At 44.3% G+C, this 19,436-nt stretch overlaps 5 protein-coding genes across 5 annotated transcripts; 3 read left to right on the top strand and 2 right to left on the bottom strand.

Moving 5' to 3' along the window:
• Nucleotides 1-2,519: 2,519 nt before the first annotated feature.
• Nucleotides 2,520-3,596, top strand: LOC6609324 (CLIP domain-containing serine protease B15). Its single transcript, XM_002033977.2, has 4 exons — nt 2,520-2,763; nt 2,822-2,867; nt 2,928-3,064; nt 3,126-3,596. The coding sequence occupies exons 1-4, from the start codon at nt 2,535-2,537 to the stop codon at nt 3,566-3,568; spliced, it is 855 nt and encodes a 284-aa protein (XP_002034013.2). The 5' UTR covers nt 2,520-2,534; the 3' UTR covers nt 3,569-3,596.
• A 9,730-nt stretch (nt 3,597-13,326) lies between these two features.
• On the top strand, nt 13,327-14,079 carry LOC6609323. Its single transcript, XM_002033976.2, has 3 exons — nt 13,327-13,515; nt 13,572-13,765; nt 13,821-14,079. Exons 1-3 carry the CDS (start codon nt 13,469-13,471, stop codon nt 13,928-13,930), a joined length of 351 nt encoding a protein of 116 aa, XP_002034012.1. The 5' UTR covers nt 13,327-13,468; the 3' UTR covers nt 13,931-14,079.
• Nucleotides 14,080-14,180: 101 nt separating this feature from the next.
• LOC6609322 (serine protease grass) lies at nt 14,181-15,727 on the bottom strand. Its single transcript, XM_032716568.1, has 6 exons — nt 15,609-15,727; nt 15,400-15,557; nt 15,134-15,347; nt 15,036-15,075; nt 14,717-14,910; nt 14,181-14,664 (listed from the first exon to the last, which is right to left on the bottom strand). Exons 1-6 carry the CDS (start codon nt 15,703-15,705, stop codon nt 14,255-14,257), a joined length of 1,113 nt encoding a protein of 370 aa, XP_032572459.1. The 5' UTR covers nt 15,706-15,727; the 3' UTR covers nt 14,181-14,254.
• Nucleotides 15,728-16,794: 1,067 nt separating this feature from the next.
• Nucleotides 16,795-17,243, top strand: LOC116800597. The gene has a single exon (XM_032716408.1). It carries the CDS (start codon nt 16,890-16,892, stop codon nt 17,025-17,027), a length of 138 nt encoding a protein of 45 aa, XP_032572299.1. The 5' UTR covers nt 16,795-16,889; the 3' UTR covers nt 17,028-17,243.
• Nucleotides 17,244-18,103: 860 nt separating this feature from the next.
• Nucleotides 18,104-19,329, bottom strand: LOC6609321 (melanization protease 1). The gene is made up of 4 exons (XM_002033974.2): nt 19,102-19,329; nt 19,002-19,047; nt 18,747-18,925; nt 18,104-18,684 (listed from the first exon to the last, which is right to left on the bottom strand). The coding sequence occupies exons 1-4, from the start codon at nt 19,319-19,321 to the stop codon at nt 18,206-18,208; spliced, it is 924 nt and encodes a 307-aa protein (XP_002034010.2). The 5' UTR covers nt 19,322-19,329; the 3' UTR covers nt 18,104-18,205.
• Nucleotides 19,330-19,436: the final 107 nt, after the last annotated feature.

Raw genomic sequence — 19,436 nt, 5'->3', positions numbered from 1 at the left:
GGGAGAATGCCTTTGGAAAATTCTACCGAAATGGGGATGAGGCGGTCGAGAAAAAGCCTGGGAAAACTTATGCGCATTGGGCACAAGTCAAATTGCATTTAAAGTGACAAATGTGGCTAGCTTGTAAGTGGGTGGCCGTATGGGTGGTATTTGAAGGAACAGAAATTGACCAAACACGTGCTAAAAATATTTCCTTGGCAAACAAAAACCAAATGCCAGTTAACTTCCTTTCTTCATTCATTTCGCCGGCAAAACAAGGAGCAGGAAAAACCAAAGGAAACGAAAGCATTTTTCATGCTTTGGTCAGCTACGCCCACACTCACATACGCCCTGGAATCGGAGGCGTGGTCGCTGCCAGTGCTGACCCGGCATTAGAATTTATCGCTGTCAGCACTTGTGGGCCCAAAGGGGCGGGGAATGTCCTACCGCCGCTGCTGGGTTTCCCTTTTTTTGCTTCATTTTTTCCCCAGTTGGAAGTGAAAAGCGAGAAGCAGGAAAAACTGTCGCTTCATGCGGTATCCAAAGTGGGCGAAATCGAATCCGGCCCATACCCATGCATGTGACATGTGAGTTGGGGATTTCGGTGAGTAGTACGGGAAAAAAACGTAGCAGAAAGCCAGAACCTGGGCGAGCACCTTGAGGGCGCTTGATTAATGGCATTGTTCTCCTGTCTGTCAGCGAGATCCATTTGGGCCGACATTGATAAGGCGCGGCGGCTTAAAGCCAACTTTGCTCGTAAGTATCCGCATTAAGCACCAATTAGCTGGCGCCCAACGTGGGGCATTCAGCCCATTCTGCGGCTCTATAATTTGGCTTATTAACAGTGCGTGCAGCGTGTTCTGGCAATTGTTATTGTTATTGCCAACAAAGTTGCACACAATACAAAGCGCAGCAGCAATGGCAATGCCAATGCCAATAGCAATGGCAATGGCAACAGCATCGGCGGATGGAAGCGGGAGCGGATGAAGAGCCAAAATGATGCTGGAAATTAACTCAGAAATCTGTTGTGAGCTCATTGTCAGCAGCCAAAAGTTTTCTCGGGCACGAAAGTTGGCCCAGCAACTTTGCGAATGCAAAAACTTTTCGGCGAGAATTACAATCGTGATAAAAATTATGAAAATATTTGGAGTGCTCAAGTTCTTGAGCGACAACTTGGCGTGGCCACGTTGACTGGCTGACTGGCTGCCTGCCTGTAAAATGTTTGCAAATCAAATCCAATTAAATTACACAAATGTGCAGAAATAGGAGAGCGCGTTTTCCACATTCCTCCTATTAAATTAATATTTTCAACTCGAAAAGAGAAAAGCCGAAAGAGCATTTCCACCTGCTCGAATGCCAGGAATGTTCAATGGAAAAACTTTTGTAATCAAACTATTTGAATTGAACAAGCGTACAAACGCACACACACAGGGAATGGGAATTCATACAACTATTTTGTATTTGAGAAACTCATAAATCTAAAAGAAAACTATTCCAGCCGAGGGAATCGAGACAAAAACTGGGACTTCAACTGCCTTTGGGCTGGAAAATCGAGGAAAACCGAATGGCGAGGGGAAAACAATGGCAAAGTTATTTGCTTATTTATGCAGTGTGCATATTGAACTCTCGGTGGCCTCGTCAAAATGCAGCTGTCTTCTTTCCCCCGATTTGCACCAGTTTTGTGAGTCGAGTCGAGTCCTGGAAAATTGGAAGACAGAGCTCAAGGGCCAACGAACGCACTTAGCGGCCAATTAGAAAAGTTCTCGAGGAAATCTCAGCTCAGCCGGAGATGCAACTCGAGATTTTCCGGGCATATCAAGCCGACTTGATGTCTGTCGCAATATTTAAACGTCTGCTGTAAATATTTGATGCCTAATTGAATCATTCATTCGGTTGCCGTTGCCGTTGCTCATTGCTCCGCCCGCGCCCCTCACCGCCTTGCCACGCTCCGAATTCGGTTCCCCTTTTCGCCCCTCGAACGAGTTGATTTGAATAAATTTGAAATTCTGCTGAGTCTGCCTGTGCCAGCATTTAGTCTGTTTGTCGCCCATCGCAATTCTGTTGGCTGTTCTGGATCTCTTTGCAGCTGCATCCGTTTCTGATTTTCCGCCAGTGGGCGTGGCCGATGGGCGGTGGGATGTGGGCGGATGGCTTGCCAGGCGTGGCATTGACTTGGCATGGCATACTTTGCGGCGCATTATGCGGCGGAACGCGAGAATTGTGCAAATTAGCGGAGCGCGTTTGCACTTGCTAGGCACTCATCAATATTTGCACTTCAATTAGTGACGATATGACAAAAAGTGCTTACACATCCGAGCATTTTCAAGCTCTGCGTTCGATTAGTCAGTGCAATTGGAGCTGAAAAGAGAACAACTTATCAGAATATATACTTTAAACAATTAAAGAAGCGAAGAGCAAGCATCTTCTACAATAATAAATGATTTGTATACTTTTTTCACAGCATTTATAGCTGATAAGCTAATAATACGAGATTATTACCAGTGAGTTCGATGAAGGAGCCACCAGTACACTGCGTATTCTGAACAAGAGAAGTAATGTTTGTGACTCATCCGGTTATTTTCACGATTTTCAAGATCATTTTGCTCTGGTCGGGTGCTATGTCACAGTTCCTTGAACCGAATTGTGGCTACCCTGGCATTAGCCCAAAAATAATGCATGACCAGATTGCAGAAAGCGGAACCAATCCTTGGATGGCATATATATTCAAATATAATGATAAGGATGTAGCTGAGCTCGTATGCGGCGGAACTCTCATTCACAAACGTAAGGCAAAAAGATTTGATAGGTTCAGTTTTCATTTCACTCTTAAATTTTCCTGTAGAGTTCGTTTTGAGTGCAGCCCATTGCATCGAAAGGGATCAGACACTGTGAGTTCTATTCAATACCAACAGAAATATCTTTCTCATGTTAAATTTTCATTAATTTAGTGCCGTGCGTCTTGGAGAACACATTTCATCCAGGTATTTTGCAGTGACCAAGGCCTTTCGGAACAAGTACTTTACAACTAACAATTATAGTAACGATATAGGCATACTTCGTATACGACCACAAGTGAAGTTTAACGGTAATTTGGGCACACCAATTCTTCTTCAAAAAGTAATTTTCTAAGAAGTTATCTCACAAAGCTGTTATCAGGCCCATTTGCATTATCACGGATCTGACAAAAGTGCCAAATGTCAAAACCTACAAGGCTGCTGGCTGGGGAAAAACAGAAAACGAGACATTTTCGAAGGTGCTTAAAACCATAGAGTTAAACGAACTCAACGCATCCGAGTGTTACAATATGCTTTGGGTGAATATAGCCGAGAGCCAGATTTGCGCAGGACATCCGGACGGGGATACGTGCGCGGGCGACTCTGGAGGTCCATTGATTCATCCGGTGTACATGGATGGATCCCTGCGGTACGTGCAACTGGGAATCATCAGTTTTGGAAGCTCATTGTGCAGCAGTCCTGGGGTTTATACCCGGATATCGAGCTTTATCGACTGGATACTTATGGTGGTAGACAACTACACGGTACGCAGCCCACCGAAGATCCAGTATCGAGTATGGCCTTTTGGCAAATAAAGCATGAATATGAATCTTACTTTGGAAATTTTTGCGATCTTAATTCATTCTACGAAGGTCGAATATTAGGGGTTTCAAATATAATGCTCTTTAGGGGAAAAAACTACCCGATTGATGAGCAGTATTTTTTTTTTGGCACAAGTGGAAGCAGTCAGTTGCAGCTAGAAATTTCTCATAATTCACATTTTTATTGCCGGCCGGATGGTCAAAACTTTGTCCATTTCCTAAACTGAGCTGCAAAAGTAACAAGTTTTTTGGGCCCTGCTTTTGTCCAGGCTCATTACCGTATTGCGTTCCCCATCGGTTTCCCTCTTAACCTACCAAGTGGGGCAGCCTGCCACTTGCCGCTGGCTGCTTGTTTGTGCCGCAAATGAACGGAAATGGTGAAACTTTTAATTGAAACCATAAATTTTGCGTGGTTTCTGTGCCCACGGAATTTGTCGCACTCCGCCCCCCCTGTTTCGAATAACCTCCATTTCAGCCACCTTCACCCTGTTAAGAAGTGCAATTAGCGCTGTCCTGAAAGAGGCCAAAATCCCTGGCCTGCCACCATTTTGACCAACCAAGTAACCCAGCAGCCAGCCAGGTGGGATGCTCAAATTGCCCTGCGAAACTTTGCCAGCTCTGCAGATCGAGATCCTGGCGGAGATTCGTTAGTTTCGTTAGCTCGACATATTCGACGGTGTATTTGTGCACCGGAAATGGCGAATGATTAAAATGGGCGTGCCATAATTTCCGCCCTGCTCCAACGAACGGGAAATTGTCGAGATGAGTGCTCCTAATTGAAAAGGACGAAGCCACTGAAGGGACGCTCCCGACTCCAACAATAAGTTTTTGCCACAGATTCGTATCATCCATCCAGCGTTCGATGAGAGCATTTCAAAATTCAATTTCCTGCACTTAAATGGCTTGGCAGTTACTTTGGAAACAGACTTCAATGTTCAGTATCGATGCGATTCACTATTAAGTTGGCTGATTGATCGCAAGTGGAAGGGACGAACGTATTTAATTTGTTTAAATTTGTAAGAGAAGCACAACATTACCGAACGACCTAAATCCATAGCTCACTGTTTTGGATGTAACTTTCCACAACTATCATTAAATTTTCCATTTACTGCCTTTGAATAGAAGATATGAATCGAATGCTGGGTGATATGGAGCACCGCGAAAATATTTGGGTCTGGCTAATATTTCAAACATCTGACTCGCCTGCTCTGAAATTTCCGCTTCCTGCTTTTCAGTTTTTGTGTGCCACTTTCGATATTGATTTTGTTTGGCATAAATATGGTATGTTTGCTCATTTTTGTTGCCACTGTTGTGGCTGCCACTTCCACTCTGGTTACGTTTTTATTATTTCTTCATCTTCTTTTTTTTTTGCCAGTCGAGCAGCGTGCGGCGCGCCCCTTCCGCCCCTGTGGCAATATTTTTAATTTGCCAAATGGCACAGTCAGCCAAGTGAAAGCCATACCTATACATGATACTTCGGCACGGAGTGCTTGTGGTTTTGTGTGTGTGTGGCAGTGGCATGTGGGCAAAAAAAAAAAGAAGAAACCACAGCAGGAATTTTAATAATTCTAATGCGAGCTTTGCTAGCCATGCCCGCTGTAGCAATGACAGTAAATCGATATTTCGCCTTGCCAATCGAATGATTTACGAGGACAATCGAGAGACCCATTTCCGCCGGATGCAGACGCGCACTCCACACGCATCATCGCCTCATTAGCGGGAATCAGCGGAAAAACCGCAAACTTTTATGGCACACACTGGAAAATTTAATGCGCATAATTCATGGCATATTACCAACACTTCATTTCGGGCTACGCTTAAGCTTGGATGCCTGTGTTTTTGGCAATAAATTCGACGAGAATGGGAAAAATCTGAATGGGCGAGGACAAACTTTTGTTGCTTAAGTAAACTTGAAAAGTTTCAAGACATAAAAGTTTGTTGTGAAAGTCACACGAAAGTTGAATGCAATAAATCTGCACGTTGCTCTGCCACCAAAGCGAACCGAAAAAGGCATCTCTCTAAAATTGTGCAATGCGCAGCCTTCTCCCCGAACCAAATCCGTTAAAACCCGTTACCATTTGCCCACCAAAAAGTGGAAAAAGAACGAGCAGCATAAAAAGAATTCACTGCAAGCTGGGAAAAAATCAAAAAACAGAAAAAAATTCAACAAAATTAAAAAAATTATAGTGGAGAAGGGACGGGAAAAACTTTCAGCGCATTCTTGGCTGATAAATGGGCAGCGAAATCTTGAAACACAGGCGCAGATTTCAGCCAGTACGAGTACTATATATAACACATTCCGTGCCACGTCACGGCCAGAACTGCAATGCAGGATGGCTCTTGACCACGCCAGAATGCCAAATGGCCAGCAACGGGAGCTGAGTGCTAATTATTATTAAGGCCGGGCCATTGCGGATGGTTCAGGTGCGTGGGAATTGAGATCGAGTTGCTCGAGCTGGTGAAAATGTGCCACCAACTTGGCTGCTTATTAAAACTTTTGACGGCACATATGCTAGCTGCAACTGCCTCAAACTGGCGGCACTGCAAGCAATCAAAAGTTGGCAACATTGCCTTTATGCCTGACAATTGAGTCGAGGCATTTAACCCGCCACCAGGCGATGGCTTTAATTTTCACGGGCCATAACGATGGCGGTAACCCAGTTAGAAAGCCAAAAGTGTCCTTGTGCCACATGCAAAATAAAAAGAAAATAAAGCCCGTGGGGACTGGCAGCAATCTTGGCCGTAACAAGCGAGGGAGTGTATTCGTTGGGGCAGGCAGGCTTAAAACGCAGTCCATCACAGAGCTCTCCCTCCTTTGACCCCCTCCCTCCCCTCGCCAGTCGCCACTCCTTTATGCCAGGAGGTCCCTCTTTTTATCATTATGTGGCAGTTGCGGCTTAATTGCAACGAAAGCGCACGGCTTCCTCCAGCAATTTGCAGTGCGGCCGAGACTTAATCACATGAACGACACGGCGCCACATAAACTTAATCTCTGCGCCAGGTGAGCGAGTGCAGGACGAAACAGGAAGGACCCTTTTTGCCAGGACTTTTATGAATGCACAGCCATGCACATGCCTTCTCCTTGATCATTATCATTATTATTATTATTATTATCGATGCAGTTTTCTTACCAAGCTCGAAATTTCCTGCGAGCTTAAAGCTGACTGTGCTTCAACTAATTAGCCTCGTTTAAGTTACAGTTTTCGAAAGTTAAACACGCTCTCTGATGCAATTAGCAAGCTTACCGAGTTTATGAAAGTTTTGCCAACACTCCTGCCGCTTTTTGCACCTAATTAATTTGCCTTTCGCAATAAGGAACTTCACAGTGACGCGGACTGTGACAGCCGGCGAAGCAGTCACAGTCGCAGTGCCCGAGTAGAGGCATATTTACGGTAATGTGCTGCCGAAAAAAAGTAGAGCGAAATTAAAAACACAGCTTTTGAATTGATAATTTTTATGCGGTCCAACCCGTAATTGGAAAAGTTTTCCCATTTTAATTAAAACATTTAACTTAATGCAAAATGCAGCACAACAACAACGAAAACATCCAAACAATGGGAAAAGTTGCGCCGGCAAAATGTGCTGGACATTTTGAATGACTTTGCTTGGTCGGCCAAGCGCAACGCATCGCTCATACGCCCCGTGTGCGGCGCCGCACACTGCTGGTTAATTATGAATTGCCTGTACAGATTGGGCGATAGTGCCTGCCATAAGCATTAAACACATTGCTCATACGCCTCGTAAAGCACTTACACTGCCCAAACGCCTCGAATAGCTCCTGGACCATTACTCATACGCTCCGTATGCCACTCAATAGGTTTGCCATGCAAAGATGCTAGATCTCAGCTCGGCTTTAGCTATGTGGCCGCATTCCGGATTCCGCTCGCAGCTTATGCGATTTAGCCGACAAGACAAATAGTTCCATGTAATTTGCTTGTATGTCAAACGACTCGCATATGTCAAATGTCAAACGCTGTCCCACAGCCATTTTTCTCCATCTCAGCCCAACTTTCTCCTAGCCTCCCACTGCTGGTGTCGACATGTGCGAGCTGCTGGCAAAGTTTTGCAAACAATAAATTACTATTACAATGACAATTCGACCCGCAGTCGCAGTCGGGCATTTTTTACGCTTCGGTTACATTTCCGTTTCCGCTTATCCGCGTATGTGAGATACATATATCTCGTGCCACTGATCAATGCGAGATCACGTTCAGATTCTTCGGGATTAGCCGGCAGCCAGTGCCCAGAGATGTCTATAATGCAAGGAGACTGGAAGAGTGATGTCTGGAAACAAAAACAGGATTCCGGTTAGCCGGATGTCTGGCCAGCTGGCTGGATTAACACTTGAGTTCCAAGCAGAAAAGGAAAAATCCAAGGCAAATAAACCAGCAGCCCAGACACATCTACTTGCGCTAGACTGGGCAAAGAAAATATTGTTCCTGCCCCGCCGGCTAATGCCGAAATGTCAAAGCTTAAAGCCGGACGTAGTCCGGAGTGTCCGGGTACGGGTCCGGGTACGGGTTCGAGTCAGAGTCCGGGTCCGGTAATGCTGTGTTTTTGCTAGCCCAGGCCTTGTGTTTTAATCAGTCAGCAGACGTCAGAAGTAATTGAGTGAGCCTGGAGCAGGAGCTAGTTGCTAATTGAATGAGCTTACCTCGGCCCGTTTCCACTCGGCGTTTATTTGATTTATTAATTTGGCCAGGCTTCACTGACGCAATCGATTACCTAAACGAACTCGGACTCGATCTCTCTTCCGTTTGCGGTAGTCCTTTGCCAAAGGAAGTTTGCGTCAGCTTTTATTTACGCAAACCGAAACATATTAAAAATTTACGGCTCGTTTACTGCGATTTGTTCAATTAAGTCGATACGTTTCCGGGACCTCTGAACACCATCCCGCCCGCTCCCAACCCGTTTCACCATCGAGGCCGTGGTCCTTGCCCCATCCTTCCACTGCCTCCATCAAAGTTGGATGGCAACTTCAATGTGCTTCGTCTGCTTCTCTTGGCTGCCACTTTTAATTTTCTTCAAGTTTATTTGCCGCTTTCCTGTGATTGCTTCATCCCTTTCATTCGGTAAGCCCCTTGCTTCCCCTACCCCCTCCCCAAACCCCTTCCACCACCCACCTCAGTAGCTTTCCTTTTTAATTTTTATTGAATTGGCTCTTGTTAATGCTTAGACTTTGGATTGAAATTAAACGAGCGTGGTTTATGGCTGCAGTCGCCGGGAAGGAGTGAAATTTAATCAAGTTATGCACTGCTTGCTGGGCAGGGTGGCTGCCAACAAAGAAAACAAGTCTCGAGTGGCCGGCCATTGTTTAAGCCAAGGCAAAACTTTGCCAGCTCCAAACTTAATTAAAAAAAAATCGAAGCGAGTCGCAAACTCACAGCGCCTGGATCATTCCCTTGGGCCAATATATATCCGCTGGATAAGCACATATTTGATGGCACCGAGCCCACTGCCGAGCGCCAATGCACAAAGCTAATGATGGCCAGGACCGCGAAATTGCGCGTAACTTGGCATAATATTGACCAATATGGCTAATTGCGTATACGCCATGCTGGACTCGAGTGCAGCAACTACTGACTGCCGACCGCAAACAGGCAAACACACGTGAAGCAACCGCTACAAAGGGAAGCCGTGCACATCGACGTAATAATTGTAATAATACAAATGCCGACACTTGCGGACAACAACTGCGTCCTGGCACAGAGCCAGGCAGGCAGCAGGTCAACAAGTAAGTGGAGTAAGTATGTACATACATATATATGTACGTGTGCACAAGTGCAACATCTCCATCATCGGCATCATCATCGTCGTGGCCGGAGGTTGCAGGTCGGAGGTCGGAGGTCGCCAGTCCTGCGCTTGATAATGCTGTTGCGTCAGGAAACTTGAAATGAATTTGCATAAACTTCAGGCCCCGTCGTCCTGAGTCCCAAATTGAAATATGCCAGGCTGCCAAAACAAAAGCCAACGAACGGCAGCAGCAGCATCAGCAGCAGGTAAAGGAGGGCCACTCCTCGCACTTCGTCCTTCGTCCTGCGCCCTGTCGACAAGGGTTAAGAAATAGGTTTTAGGGTTGCCACGTTGGCAAGCTGACTTTATTTGCAATATGGAAATATTTTTCATTACCTTGTCTCCAACGGAACCCCAGTTTAGTGCCCCTTCCCCAACTCCTTTCCATGTCAATCGCTGGCTGTCAAGACGCTGGAACTCGTATCTGCACTGCTTGTGGTTCAGCATGCGGATGTGGATGTGTATGCGGATGCGGATAGGACTGCGGCGCTTGTCTTGGCATATTTTATGGCAATATTTTTGATATTCCCTGTTAGTCGCTCAACCACTTATATGCCAATTTCGCAGCCAAACTCGGGTGAAGTGAATTGAAGCGTAGCCAAATCTTCTTGTGTCTGGGCTTTAACTTCCAGCAAACAAAGGACACTCTTAATGGAAGTTTAATCCATAGTCATGTGAAGTGAAGTTGAAGAGTTTCGTGCTTAAAGTACAAACAAAATAACTATTAAAGCCCAAGCAATCCATAGATGTCTGAATGCATCTTTCTGAACTAAAAGTTCAAGCTAAAACGGAAATGGTTGGGTATAATAAGCGCTTGTGAGTGTACTCAAAGGTTCTGAGTACAAATTAAATCAAATCGTGGACACATAATTGCACCCATGTTGCATACGTCCTTTAACTCTCTTCAAGCTCTTTAAGCTACGGTGACCATATGCCAACCCATCGATCCCGCTTAATGACCACTCGACCTGAACTGACTGCACTCGAAGTGCCCTTGCCGTTGGCTCTTCTGGCAGATGCGGATATGCGGATGTGCGGATGTGCGGATATGCGAATATGTGTCGAGAGGGCTGAGAGCGAAAGTCACAGAGGCTGGTCCAACAATTGAGCCATTGAGTACCGATAAAGTCATTCCCGGAGCATTGGCATATATGCACTAAACTCCGGATACCAGATATATACATACATGCATACGAGCGGCATTAGTGGTAATCCCTAGTTTGCCAGATTGCGCTTATGCCACTCGTTTAAATTGAATTGCCACGGCGCTGCGCCAGCGACTTTTAATGCGTTCCATGCAAATAGAGGCGCTCCTTCAGCGCCAACTGCCGGGCACGGACAACAATTACGCGCATTATCCTTTCGACTGGACTCGGACACGGACACGGACACGAATCCGGATCCGGACGATAACACGGCGTTTGCTTAAACAAGCATAAATGCGAAGCGCTAAAAGGACACTAACAGCAAAACGGAAGCGAAACTGCTTAGTTCGCTAGTCGACGGATTAATGCTCTACCAAAAATCAAAAGGTAAATTAAATTAAATTAAATTTGCAATGATTCCTGGACAGAAACTCATTACAACACAAGTAAATAGGTAATACGTAAGCTATCCTGAAGAATGCTTGTTTAACAATATATCAGATATTTTATTCAGCTCATTTGCTAAGTATCAAAATAATTTATAACTTTTAAAAATGTAGATATTAGTATAGTTGTTTCGAATTAGCTCCTTATTTATGTAGCCCAACATCGTGCAGCGCATAAGTGCTTTGAAATTTTAATTTGGCTAAGTAGCAGCCAGTGACAGACAGTGGCACTAGGATGCGAATACCTTGTTAGGGGGAAGCGCTCTGATTCGACCCACAGATACCCTGCATTCCCCAGAGAATAGAGTGCCCTTGGACTTCATTTCGTGGCCCAGAATGACCCAACCTCTCATCGCCCTGCTACCCAGCGTAGCTCGAAAAAACGCTAATTTAATTTTAACTTTGTGCATCCTTTCCTCGGACCTTCAGCAGAACCTTCTCCGCAGCTTGTCCGTTTATATATATGTACTTTGCCCACTCCAACCGACTTGTGTTTGATTTCGCTGTCGGCGTCTTTGGCACACTTTTGCAGCGCATTAGAGGGCTCAACTTTGCGGGAGTGGGGCGGAAAGTTAAAGTCAGAAACGGAGACGGTATAAAAAAAAATGAATCTCGAAACGGACGCGAAAGAGTAAAAGTAAAATATTTGTCCTGCCACGGCCATTGAAGTGAACAGCGCTGATTGCGGCACTAAAACGAAACGGGTTCTTGTGCGACGATAAGATTTTCAGCATCACCATCATCCGACTACCAACTGCCAACTGCCAACTGCCCTTTTCATTGCGACTCCCAACTTAATCGGTCCGAAGTTTGGCCATCGCCGTCTAATGTGCTTGGCCAAACTTTTGGGCCCGGCTCAAAGGCAGTTGGCACCTCGGACCGCTTTCAGTTATTTACGCAGCGTCCCCTGAACCTGACAATCAACAGCAATTTGCCTCAGCGCCTGGGATCCGTACTCGGGTCCCATCCCACATCCACATCCACATCCGCATCCGAATTCTTATTCTTATTCAGAAAGCATCCGATAAGCATAACAGTTGTCGTCGTGCCGCCGGCTTACACCTTAGAATCGGATTTTTAGGGTGGGTTCAGCGCTAGTGATGAGCAAATAAGCTAACAAATTAAATAAAAAAAAAAAAAAAAAGTACTGTTATTTATCACAATAATTTTGAAATATTATTTACGAGTTATTGTCCTAATTAGGCACATATTAGTTTTTAAAGAGCGTCAATTAATAGGTCATACTTTAAGTTTTTCCTTTTGGATGGTATTTTTTCTATAGCTGAATGGATTTGAAATAAGGATGAAAAAGGATGTATTGGCACCACCTCTGCTGGCTTCGGTGGTTTCAGTGGGTGGCTGGTGGTCTAACGACGGTGCGCTGCTGCCAACAAATCGTCGCCAGATGGCGGCGACAATAAAACGTTTTACAATGTAACCAAGGCGACGGCAAGGAGGCAGGATCCGTGTGGCCATGTGTGGACAACAATGTGCAACAAAGTTCATAATTGTTTATGGCGACGGCTTCGATTTGATTTTTATGTCTTCAGGACTTGGGGCAGTGATTGAGTGTTGGTCTCATGCCACAACCAAGGGGGAAAAAGTTAAGTTAAAGAAACCTTAGAGTCTTTACATGCACTAGAAATTCAATTAAACAATTGTAAAGTAATATATTTAATGGAAACTCACAACTAGTCGTTTCACAAACTTTCGAAACCATTTAAAACTTAAATACGTGCATAAAATGAGACTTTAAATTCACCCTCATGCATTCATGGTATCTAAAGGTATTACATTATGACACATAAGTTGCTTTTCGTTTTCTATTTGGCTTAATGGCATAGAAACATTAGGGATGAAATTTCAGACTATAATATTCCCCAACCTGCGGGCCCCCAAACCCCGCCAGTCCGTTGGCTTCATTATATTGAAACTTTGACGTCGTTATTTTGCATAATTTACAGCTCGCTTGAATGCAGCAGCCAAGGAGATTTCTATAACTACGCCGGAGATGGGCGGAAAATGCGGGGGAAAACTGCGCGTGTCGGTTGTCAACGCTACCTTGGCACATGCGAAACGTGAACTTCGAGACATCGAGTTAATGATTCGCACTTGTTCGCCCCCGCCACGCCCCCTTTCGACGGTTGCGAGGCAGTAATGAAGTTGATTTATTACATTACACGACTTCTTGGGATCTTCGATTTCTTCTTCAGCTCAACGCACAGGGCATTGAACTCGGCATAGAAAATAGATACGAAAATAGACGCATTGTGATTGCAGAAGTAGCCGGCTGAACTCAAACATCTGTTCCGCTAGTTCCGCCGGATCGAACCATTTCCTAGATGGCTATAAATAGATCATGTACCGCCCTAACTCCAATCTCAGACACGCGTCTGCGATCGTCAGCCGCGACTAAGGGCTAAATTTAGAATGTGGAGAAGTAGGGCCCGCCGCCAGCCACCCAAAAACATTAGTGTGGAGGCTCCAACTTCAGTTTCCTCAGGAGCGCCATGGAGTGCAGAGCTGTTCCCATTCTACCCACCTATTCACAAGCCTGGTTCGTAGTGCATAGTAACGGAAAAGCAAATCTACTAACTAATTCATATTCAACAGTGGTACTCCTATGCCCCGGAAAACGTCCCTCTGCCGTACACTATTCGATTATGGTCCTCTGAACGATCCGGTGATCATACTCATAACGCTAGCCGTCGTAGTTGGATCCTTTTGCCTGCTCAGCGGATTCATTTTACTGTGCGTTGTCTCAAAAGCCTGGCAGGATGAGACTTCCGAGGCCATTCTCCTAATGGGTGAGTAACAGTGCTATTAAATTCATGGTTCCTATGATGAACTTTCGGTTTCTAGCGATTGGCTTCTTCATCACGGCGTTGTCCTGCGTATCTTGGAAATTGACGCGAGCTCAACGAATTTCGCAGTTGGTGGATGACCTCGGCGTAGATACTCAAACCATTTAGCTTAAGTGTATCTAAAGTAAAACATTTGAAAACTACGAAGTTGCAATTAGTTGCAATATACCTGATAATCTCTAGAACGTTCAACAGTAAGGAGCAGTCCAAAGTAAGATTGATCTTAAGTTGTTTTTCCTATCCGCTTATGTTAAAGTACATGCATTATCTTATCAATGTGACCTATTTAATAATCTTGTTTGCTTTATAAATAGCTCTATGGTAAATATATTTATAAAAAAAATTCAAGGTAAGGAAATAAAGTGATACAATATTATATTTATGCGCCGAAGTGAAATGTGAATCACTGTAGGTCTAGATATCTTGGCCCAGCTAAGACTTTATATTCTGGGTTATCCAGGGCACAAATCTGGTAATGTCCGTGTAAATGGCTGAAGATCCAAGGCCGCAGTACTTGGGTCCCTTGCTAACGATTCCCGTCTGGACGAATCGTTGTTGCCCACGGTATAAATACGGATACAATAGAGGTCCGCCGGAATCACCCTGGCAGCTGTCCTTTTGGAAGGCACTGACGCAAAGTTGGTTACCAATCAGCAATATATTCCTACCCATGGAGCATTGGTCGAGGCTCAGGCGGGTCACATCGCCCTCCCTGGGCACATCGGATAGCACATTCTGCTCGTATATGCCCCACCCGGTAACCTTTTGGTTTTGTCTTCCTTTGTCCCAGATGCTCTGCCTAACCTCCTCGTAAAGGGGCAGGCATATGGGTTTGATGAACTCTGCAGTGAGGATTTAGTAATATTGACACTGGTAGGGGAGTAAGAAACTCACGGGTTAACTCGATAGATCTTGAAAGGCGGAGAAGCGCTATGTCATAGTGAAGCGTGTCATCATCGAATCCTTCGTGGACAACGGCTTCCTGTATAGGAACATCCTGGTAAGGAGGCAGACAGATTACTCTTGTGGCATAAGTTTTACAATCTTGTTCCGTGGAGATTGTGTGCTCTCCAAATCGAACTGAAATCCTGTGGAGGCATGGTATTATTTAACCATTTTATTTTATTATAAACACAAATTGTAGATTCATGTTTTGTATCTTTTGTATAATTGGATCAACTTTGTTATAAGCGCAATCTAGTTTAATACTTACAATGAATTCATCACGCAGTGGGCGGCTGTCAGGACGTAGCCTGCTCAATGTAAAATATTAACTGAGACTCCCTGCTTTCTGATTTACTAAATACTTACGAGGGGTAATCAACATGCCACCGCACGCTAAGGATAACCTCTCATTGGGCTCTGAAAGATTGAATTGGAGCAAGGCCACCCAAGGTCGAGATCCCATTTGAATCTCGCTCCCTCCTGTGACCTTCTGATCCCCGAATTCTCCACATGAACTCTCACTGGTCTTCAGCAACTCCAAGCCCGAATCGTTGATGAATTCCTCACAACAAACTATTTTCTTTGGAAGATTGGAGTATCAGTATATGTCGCTTTGTTGAATGACCACTCACTTTAGAATTAGAAGAACAAAGGGAATTCCTCTTTATTTCCAAGTCCTTGGCGGTCAGCTGGCTCTTTGGCTTCGAAACTATTTTCGCGATGTACTGACATTCTCTGTAGTGTACGCATTTGCCTGGCTTCTGATCGTAGGTGGTGCAGTATGTTGGATCTTGTGAAGGGAAAGATTACTACAGGTTGCCACTCATCTGCTGGCACTTACAGGGCTTCTCCGTTTGGTTTCCCAAGGCATCTGCTTGCCGGGATTGTTGACCCAGTTTAAGGCATATGGCCAGGAGCAGCAATCGCAGAACCGTCATTGCGCCACCAAGCTCTGATATGAACTGAATGCAGCTTCTGAGGAATCTTCGTGGATTATCTGGTTGCAGGTCGCCTAGCTTGATTGCATATTGCAGTGATTAAAGTTACAGAGAAACAAATAATGCTGCAGTGCAGGATAGAGAACATTAAATATTTATTTCAAATATCAAAAAGAATGAAGTATTATTGCGTTGATACCTTTGCTATCAATGTGTTTATATTCGGCTAACACAATTGTATCTTAAAGCTAACTATCTAATATATTTATTAATAAATTTGCTCTGCACTACTGCTAGATGTTTTCGGTTAGATACACATATTGCGAATTGTAGGTAACCAGAATTTAATCCTCACTCCATCCTGCTCTTAAGGACATGACATACCCCTTGGCATCTGCAGGCGCGAAGAAAATGCAGCTGCTTGCGCCTACCTGAGATCAAATTTTCTTTGATCCTCAGTCCGAAACGAGAACTCATTGAGAGATGCCGCACTTGCAGAACATCGAGCGGGATTTTCCCCTTAACTGGACCTTGAATCCCATTCGGATCTCGAGTAGTCTCGCCGTAAATACTCTTTCCTTATATCGAAAGATCTCGCAAAACATGTGGCGCAGTTGCATTCAATTTTGCCATAGTCCCAAGTTCCAGCGATATGTTAGGTGAGTTTTTAGACATACATATATCAAAAGTGTTCCTAACCTAATCGATTCTTCCAGATTCCTCGAGTCCAGTCTCTGTCAGTTTTAAAGAGCAATGATCCAAGAAAATGCGTCGTCGCCTCGTCTTTCAAACAGATTGCTTCTGATTTGCAATCTTGGCACGTTGACGATGCCAAATTTGTTAGTTGAATTCATTATAGCGAAACGCAGAGAGGCAGTCAACGATCTCGTTCTGAGAGACGGTTTCGCTTTGTTGTGACTGCAGAGTTCTGAAATACAATATTTTGTGGCATTTTAAAGTGCTACGAGCACCCGATTGGGTTTGGGGCATTTCCAAGTTGGCGGCTGGGAAACTACCCCTGCCGCGGCAATTCCACGATCCAACCTTCAGCAGGGGGAAAACACCTCGTTTGGAGCTGCAATAAATTCCGGTCGCTATCAAGCCAAGCGTTCAGTAACGTTTCAAAGCCAGACGCGCTAAGATTGCTAATTCCAAAGCTTCGACCAGTCGACGAGCATCAGAACATGGAGCACATTCGATTTGTTGCCAAAGTCTTTAGAGCCGTGATCGCCAGCACACTGCTAATCCTGATGACCGCCATTTACCGGGAGGACAACAACTCCGGATCCCACTACATCCACCCCAGACACGCCATGCAGTAGCTCCATCGTGGTCTACGAGGATCGATTCACCCTAGTCCGATGCAATCGAATCGCTCGAAAATGCGGCAGAAAAACCGGTTGTGTATCAACTAACTGCACAAATAATGTTAGGATTTAGAAACATAACTATGTAAAACTCATCCCCTCGTAACTAATCTAACTTATGTGCTATAGAAATTAGTTCTAGTGTAAAAATATAATATTAATTGCAATGTATTTAATGTATTTCGCTTATCTTGCATATAACATGGGATCGGGAGGGGTCTGAAATATCGATTAGCAAGCTATTCGCACTCTCCGCAAAACGGGTTGCAATTTCATGCGATCCGAACTTGTTTATAAAAAACATTTTAATGGGCACGAGTGGGCCAATTTCAGACGACTTTTGCACGAATATCTTTCTTTGTCCCCGGCATACACTAGAAGCTGACCTTAGCTAATATCAGCAATAACGTTTTGGTTATTGGAACAAGTGGTTTGAGCAAATTAAATTTTCGTGCAAAATAGCTACAACTGATATGAAGAACATTGGTGCATACGACTTAGTTTTGCGGTATTTCAGTATTTTAAAATTTGTTTTGATAAATAAATAAGAAAATTACTAGAAAATTTATTATCAAAAATAACAAAATACATACATACATACATTTAAACAATTTTTCAATCTACGTACATATGTAAGTATCACCATAATTTTACATCACCAACGCTTAGCCTGGCTTTCAACCAACGAGGTAAAATCAACGTAAGTTTTTTCTACATTAAATATGACAAATATGCGAAACTTGGCTGCGAAACTTGGCTAAAATAGAAACTTTTGGAACTCAGATGGATTCGGTATATAACAAAAAATAATCAATCAACAGAGATTATGCCCATAAAATTTTAAATTGGAAAGGAAAACAAGTTTTGTTGAGTTTAATTGGAGAGAGGAGCGATTCTTTGGTTTTTAAACAAAATCCGTTTATGCAAATATACTTGACAAGATTCACTAGCTAAGTCGATCTGACCATGTCCGTCCGAATGGACGACGATTTCTCGGGAAATCTCATTGTTAAGATTAGATGTTCTCTCTGTTTCCACTTTAAACCATTTAATTTATTATATAGTATAGTAGTACATATAACTGTTTAAATTTAAACAAAGACTAGCAATAAAGGCTTACTATTGATGTTATATTATTTCGGGTAGTAAAATTCTGGCATTGTATCGAGCCATTTTTTATTCCTCGATGAAGGGTTCATATCCGTGGAGGATCCGTATTGCTGTACCACCCGTTTGATCCAGTCTGCGTAGCTCAAGAGATCTGTGAATATGCCAGCGATCTGGCACTGGCCCTTCACCCTGCTGGCAATGCCCAGTTGCACATAGCGGTCTGAGCCATTGTGCCACATTTTGCGCATCTGCGGAGCCCCGGAGTCGGTGCTGCAGAGTTGACTCAAGGTGTTGCCGGCGCAGATCTGTTCGGATGTCGTATTCCTGTCATAGATTTCGGAGCACGTCCCTGTGGGTTGGCGATCGATGTTCATGGTCTGGAGAACTTGGCTCGATGCGTTTGCGGCGGTTTCACGCCAAACGGTGGTCGTAAACCAGGTGAGCTGGTCTATTAGATTCTTGAAACGGTTGCTTGCGAAAATGCAAATGGGACGTATGTGGCCTGCATATATAAAATCCATCGATATTATAACAATGTCGTACTCTTATTCCAACTAGACCCACGTAAGTACTCCACCCTCCTTCCGAGTCGCAGCATGCCGATGTCGTTGGTTTGGTCATTCGCATTGTAAAACCTATGCCTGAAGGCCAAGTCCACATTGTACTCCTGGAAGGGTTCCTGGCACATGTGGTTGACACAGTCCACCTTAGTCTTCGTGTTGTACTCTCCCAGGCGAACGGTTCTTTAAGAAAATAGTTTAATTAGATTCACATTGAGTATAATCGAAAGATATAAATATGTTTTTAATGAGTAATTACATTTGCAAGTCGTCCGGAATACAGTGAGCTGCCGTTAAGACGAACACTGAAACGGAATCGTATTAAAACTGCATGACAAGCATATCATTTGCAAACATACAGTGATTAATTAGAGTGCCAGAGCAATGGAATCCCTTTGATGTTTCCAAATAGGCCATCCAAGGATTCTCCATCAACTTTGTATTCACACTTCGTGTAACAATTCTATGCGGAACCCCGCAATCCTCTTCCAGGAGCATTTGAAATCCTTGCACGCGAGGCCATAGGCAGCAAATTACTGCGATTCCAATGATGAAGCTGCTCATTGCTCGGAGGGTCATTCTGATATACTGAATACTCGAGCAGCCTCTGCTGGTTTTATTGGCTTCACAGAGTGGAAACCTTATCGCTGGTGCCGTTCGGGGAATTGCCGACAAGAGCATAAAATGTACCAAG

This window comes from Drosophila sechellia, chromosome 2R (genome assembly GCF_004382195.2).
Source record: "Drosophila sechellia strain sech25 chromosome 2R, ASM438219v1, whole genome shotgun sequence".
In the NCBI taxonomy this organism is placed as follows: domain Eukaryota; kingdom Metazoa; phylum Arthropoda; class Insecta; order Diptera; family Drosophilidae; genus Drosophila; species Drosophila sechellia.
The sequence above is the reverse complement of the archived record's forward strand: the minus strand, read 5'-3'. Positions and strand labels throughout refer to the sequence as shown.

What these genes read in the sequence shown, in the direction of transcription:
- LOC6609324 (XM_002033977.2), top strand. Translation starts at nt 2,535, where the DNA reads ATGTTTGTGACTCATCCGGTTATTTTCACGATTTTCAAGATCATTTTG. An exon ending in CGGAACTCTCATTCACAAAC is followed by an intron (nt 2,764 to 2,821) that starts GTAAGGCAAAAA and finishes ATTTTCCTGTAG; the next exon opens with AGTTCGTTTTGAGTGCAGCC. An exon ending in ACCACAAGTGAAGTTTAACG is followed by an intron (nt 3,065 to 3,125) that starts GTAATTTGGGCA and finishes TATCTCACAAAG; the next exon opens with CTGTTATCAGGCCCATTTGC.
- LOC6609321 (XM_002033974.2), bottom strand. Translation starts at nt 19,321, where the DNA reads ATGACCCTCCGAGCAATGAGCAGCTTCATCATTGGAATCGCAGTAATT. An exon ending in TGGCACTCTAATTAATCACT is followed by an intron (nt 19,048 to 19,101) that starts GTATGTTTGCAA and finishes ATTCCGTTTCAG; the next exon opens with TGTTCGTCTTAACGGCAGCT. An exon ending in ATTCCGGACGACTTGCAAAT is followed by an intron (nt 18,926 to 19,001) that starts GTAATTACTCAT and finishes ATTTTCTTAAAG; the next exon opens with AACCGTTCGCCTGGGAGAGT.
- LOC6609323 (XM_002033976.2), top strand. Translation starts at nt 13,469, where the DNA reads ATGGAGTGCAGAGCTGTTCCCATTCTACCCACCTATTCACAAGCCTG. An exon ending in CCCACCTATTCACAAGCCTG is followed by an intron (nt 13,516 to 13,571) that starts GTTCGTAGTGCA and finishes CATATTCAACAG; the next exon opens with TGGTACTCCTATGCCCCGGA. An exon ending in CGAGGCCATTCTCCTAATGG is followed by an intron (nt 13,766 to 13,820) that starts GTGAGTAACAGT and finishes TTCGGTTTCTAG; the next exon opens with CGATTGGCTTCTTCATCACG.
- LOC6609322 (XM_032716568.1), bottom strand. Translation starts at nt 15,705, where the DNA reads ATGACGGTTCTGCGATTGCTGCTCCTGGCCATATGCCTTAAACTGGGT. An exon ending in CACTGCGTGATGAATTCATT is followed by an intron (nt 14,911 to 15,035) that starts GTAAGTATTAAA and finishes ATGCCTCCACAG; the next exon opens with GATTTCAGTTCGATTTGGAG. An exon ending in AAGATCTATCGAGTTAACCC is followed by an intron (nt 14,665 to 14,716) that starts GTGAGTTTCTTA and finishes TCCTCACTGCAG; the next exon opens with AGTTCATCAAACCCATATGC.
- LOC116800597 (XM_032716408.1), top strand. Translation starts at nt 16,890, where the DNA reads ATGGAGCACATTCGATTTGTTGCCAAAGTCTTTAGAGCCGTGATCGCC.